The sequence below is a fragment of the Sinocyclocheilus rhinocerous genome, unplaced genomic scaffold (assembly GCF_001515625.1).
Source record: "Sinocyclocheilus rhinocerous isolate Xijiao unplaced genomic scaffold, SAMN03320098_v1.1 scaffold475, whole genome shotgun sequence".
Taxonomy (NCBI): Eukaryota; Metazoa; Chordata; class Actinopteri; order Cypriniformes; family Cyprinidae; genus Sinocyclocheilus; species Sinocyclocheilus rhinocerous.
The window spans coordinates 543,525-548,519 of NW_015646677.1; the positions used below are offsets into that span (position 1 = coordinate 543,525).

The 4,995-nt window shown below is 36.7% G+C and overlaps 1 protein-coding gene across 1 annotated transcript in view; it reads right to left on the reverse strand.

The window, feature by feature from the left end:
- Nucleotides 1–3,207: 3,207 nt before the first annotated feature.
- mtpn (myotrophin) overlaps nucleotides 3,208–4,995 on the reverse strand; it is an 11,217-nt gene continuing 9,429 nt past the window's right edge. The window contains exon 4 of the mRNA XM_016512072.1: nucleotides 3,208–3,457. Within this exon, the coding sequence (XP_016367558.1) occupies nucleotides 3,371–3,457 (87 nt within the window). The 3' untranslated portion in view covers nucleotides 3,208–3,370. The remainder of the gene's footprint in view (nucleotides 3,458–4,995) is intronic.

The window sequence follows — 4,995 nt, forward strand, 5'->3', positions numbered from 1 at the left end:
ACACTCTCTCTCTCTCACACACACACACACACTGACACACTCTCTCTCTATCGCTCTCTCTCTCTCTCTCTCTCACACACACACAAGTACTGCAGCAGTTCATTCTCTATTGGATTCATTTAGAAGGTCTGATGAAAAACTCCCATTTCACTGCCAAATCAGACATTTCCAAGTAAAATACTGAATAAGGAATTAAAAAGAATGACAAACTGCTATTTGTGTAGGCTACTGGTGGTTAACATTAAACTGAAGTCAGGTGGAGAGGAAGGTCGTTTCAAAGGTGCTGCAAGTTATTACATTTTGATGAAAGATATCGAAGACCAACACTTAAGTGTCTTCAGAAGCTCATCAGTGAATTATTCGCTCACGGGAACGTGTATTAAGACAGTAAACAGAGTCAGTTTAGATTTGATGTTGACTCGTGGACTGATTTGTTTATCGTGATTCTTTAGCGCGTTCACCGTCTTGACAAAGACAAACCCAAACGAGCTGTTTTATATTCACACACCGTCGGTGAAAAGCTGCGGCTGACGGCGCATTAAACTTTATCAGTAAGTTGTGCAGCACCTGAATAATTGATTTCTTTGTGTTGTGACAGTGACAAAGGTCTGAGACTCGCCGCGTGGATCAGTAATTAACAAAAGCACTTAATTAAAGCAAGAAAGAAAAAAAACGCCGTGACCACGAGTGTGTTCATGATAAAATCCCTGCCAACACACACACACACACGCGCGGTTACTTCACTAGATTAGTCAAGACATCTCAGAGACTTCCACTGTCTTTACATCAGCTTTTGATTTATCACCAAATCTAACACTTTACAATAAGGCATTAGCACAACGTGAACTAACATTAAGATTATTATTTATAAAAGGATTGTTAAAATTACTTCATTATATATAAATTAGTATTTTAGTATAAATAAAGTAAATTAGTAAATGGTAGCTTGTTTAGCCAATTTAACTTCATTGTAAAGTGTTTACCAGTCATTTTAATGATTAAAATAGAGAAGAAAACAAACTACTTGGAAAAAAAGCAAATATAAAAAGTATATGAAAAACATAACTAAAAAGAATTATTTTTAAGGGGTAATACACACATAGGCTATAGATTATTAATACATTCTCAATCTATCCATCTATCTCTCAAATAATAAAAATATATATGAATAATTATATTAATAGTATAGTCAAAATGTAAACAAATTAACTTATAAATGCATACTTAATATAAATGTATTAAAATAGTAATAATATTATATATATATATATATATATACACACACACACACACTGTATATATATATATCATTTTATTTTTTTGGGGGGGGGGGGTTTGAACAAAAATATGTGAATAAAAATTTTACTTATAATTAATATATAAATATATAATATTAATGTATTAAAAATATCAACACATACACAGACTAATAAATAAATTATTAATTAGAATAACATACATATATACACACATATATATATATATACAGTGGGTACGGAAAGTATTCAGACCCCCTTAAATTTTTCACTCTTTGTTATATTGCAGCCATTTGCTAAAATCATTTAAGTTAATTATTTTTCCTCATTAATGTACACACACAACCCCATATTGACAGAAAAACACAGAATTGTTGACATCTTTGCAGATTTATTAAAAAAGAAAAACTGAAAAATGCTCAGTATTTAGTAGAAGCACCCTCTTGATCTAATACAGCCATGAGTCTTTTTGGGAAAGATCCAACAAGTTTTTCACACCTGGATTTGGTACATTAATGAGGAAAAAAAATTAACTTAAATGATTTTAGCAAATGGCTGCAATATAACAAAGAGTGAAAAATTTAAGGGGGTCTGAATACTTTCCGTACCCACTGTATATATATGCATGCATGTATATAAATATATAATTTTAAACACCCTCCATCATTTGAAACTTTACAAATGTGACAAAATCAAACTGATAATTTGAAATAGTTTTATTTGTAGTTTTTTTTGTTTTCAAACGGACTTTTTCACAACAATGCCAGATATGGATCTTTAAAATGTAGATTTGCTAATCGATGTGAATTTTAGTTGAAGACTGTACTGAAAAGCTAAAACACCATCATGCAGAAAGAGAGAGAGAGAGAGAAACGAGAGAGAGAGAGACTTTTGACTTTCAACATCTCTTTAATCACCAGAAAACATCAATCAGTTTTTTTTTCTTTTTCCCCCTTTCCCTCAGAGAGAGAGAGAAACAAGAGAGAGAGATAAAGAGAGAGAGAGAGAAATGAGAGAGAAACAAGAGAGAGAGAGATAAAGAGAGAGAGAAATGAGAGAGAAAGATAAAGAGAGAGAGAGAGATGAGAGAGAGATAAAGAGAGAAAGAGAGAGAGAGAAAGAGAAAGAGAGAGAGAGAGAGATAAAGAGAGAGAGAGAGAGAGAGAAATGAGAGAGAAAGAGAGAGAGAGAGAAAGGGGAGAGAGAGAGAGAGAGGAGAGAAATGAGAGAGAAAGATAAAGAGAGAGAGAGAGAGAGAGAAATGAGAGAGAAAGATAAAGAGAGAGAGAGAGAGAGAGAGATGAGAGAGAGAGATAAAGAGAGAGAGAGAGAGAGAGAGATGAGAGAGAGAGATAAAGAGAGAGAGAGAGAGAGAGAGGAGAGAGAGAGAGATAAAGAGAGAGAGAGAGAGAGAGAGAGACGGCCTAAAAGAGTGAGAGAATCTGGAGAGGGTGACATCTCTGGAGTGAGACGTGTTTGCTAGACAGAGTAAGACACGTCCTGCTGGAGACAGAGAGAGAGAGAGACAGACAGGCTTCAACAAACCTGCTTAACACTCTACAAGCGCACAGCAGCTGAGAATCCATTTACTTTTGCCACAACAACACAAATTCAAAGGGGCACAAAAGCAAACGTGTGCGTCAGCAGAACGACTGAAGCGTCTGTAATATTTGTTCTTTGAGCATCTAATGCGACGGGAATGTCGTTGAGCTGAAGCAGGGAAATTCATCAGCTCTATGAACTATACAAACCACTCGTTTCTAATTAACAGTCGGAAAAATAAATGTACACGTTATCACGATCATCATATTCATACACTCGCTGTAGTCTGAACTCTAAAGTCCGTGTTTAGTGGTGTTAGACAGGCGTTCCCATTGGTCCTTATGGGAGGCTTGAGTGACAGGTCCATCAGCCAATGGCTGACTCCGATCAACTAGAGGGGAAATTAAGCACCTCCCCCAAATAAAATAAAAAGGTCATGGAGGAAAACAAAACAAAAGGAAACCTAGAGGAGCTGCAGCAGCCAGCGGGCAGAGACAGAGAGGTGTGTGTGTGTGTGTTTGCTGGATCCAGTGGTTGTGGTCAGAACCTCTCCGCTGCCGGCAGCGTCCGACTCACTTCAGTAGATCTTTGATGGCCTCGCTCTCGGCCGCCTCGAACGCGCTGAGACCATCCGGACCTTTCCGATCCTTATCAGCACCCTGGAGGAACACACACACACAGATTAAACGCACACATTTGCATTCATCCTTATAAACCCACAGGTTCACATGCAGTGTGTGTGTGTGTGTGTGTGGCCCGCCGCCCTTTACAGAAATATTATCCCCGGGGCGGAACAATGCGGCGTATTGATCGTCACTGAATTATTCCTCTTTACACACAGGTCAGAGTTGGAGGCTTCAGCCGCGAGCGTTCAGAGCCCAAACCCAAGGCATCAAACATCTGAAGAGCCATCGATTTCTTCATTCACTCGCCAGCGGCCGCCGAACACACACCACTTCATTCTTCAGCTTCACATCTCTCACCGCATAATAAACGTCTGTTTAGCTTGCCGTTTGTTCCCTGCGCTGTGGTCAGTGCTGATGCATGCTGGGTAGAAACTCACGATACAAAACTCAACACAAAACCATATCAGCATTAATAAGTTTGTCAAACGTAGACTGTGAGGATCATAATTCAGACTTTCCTCCTTACAAATCACCTGCTCAAACTAAACTGCAAACATTTTAAACTAGCTGACAGCACAACCATGACTTTATTAGCATATCATTTGCATATCGTCACCTATTGGGCATTCAGCAGCTTGGTGGGTTGTGGCTCATTTAATGAGCCAATCACAGAGCTCATTAACAGGTCGAGATCTTAAAGATACAGCGGTTTCATTTTAGGGATGACCATAAAAAACTAAATTAACTATTAAATTATGACTTGGCAAATGTTTTAAGTGTACTCCAGGGGAAAATAAAATGCAAGGAATGTGTAGAATCTACGCTCTTAAAGAATAAAATGAATGACATGATTCTGCTGGTGGTAGTTATGGAAGTTTTACTTCCTATTCAGAGCATCTGACAACTATAAAAAGAGGAAGTGCTTTTCTATCACTCCTTCTGTCTGTCAGTCATGTGACTCTTCCTCTCATCTGCCATATTTATGAGCATCAGAGTGGGAAAGTGAAGAAGGCGAATACAATAACACATCAACAGATGGCGAGGAAAAACACTGATCATTGGATTTGATCCATACCATCTCCAGATTTGTTTCTTTGTTTTTTAATGCCATTCCAGCTTCAATGGCTATTTTCATGCTGAAAATCATTGTTAAAATGCAAATTATAAACTAAATTAATTAAAACTAAAAATTCTAAAACTTTTGCCTTTTCAAGGGTATCAACAGATTTTTTTTTTTTATTTTAATATTTTTTTATTCATTTTATTGATTGGTTTCAGCTAATTTGATTGGAGTTATTTTAGTACATTGCCTCTGCTATGAGCTGAAATTAAATTAGTTTTATTAAAAAATTTTTTTTTCATTTATATGAATTAAATTTAAATCCAATTGCATTTAGTTTATCATAACATATGTGACCCTGGAGCACAAAAGCAGTGTTAAGTCGCTGGGGTATATTTGTAGCAACAGCCAACAATACACTGTACGAGTCAAAATTATTGATTTTTCTTTAATGCCAAAAATCATAAGGATATTCAGTAAAGATTATGTTCCATGAAGATATTTTGTAAAT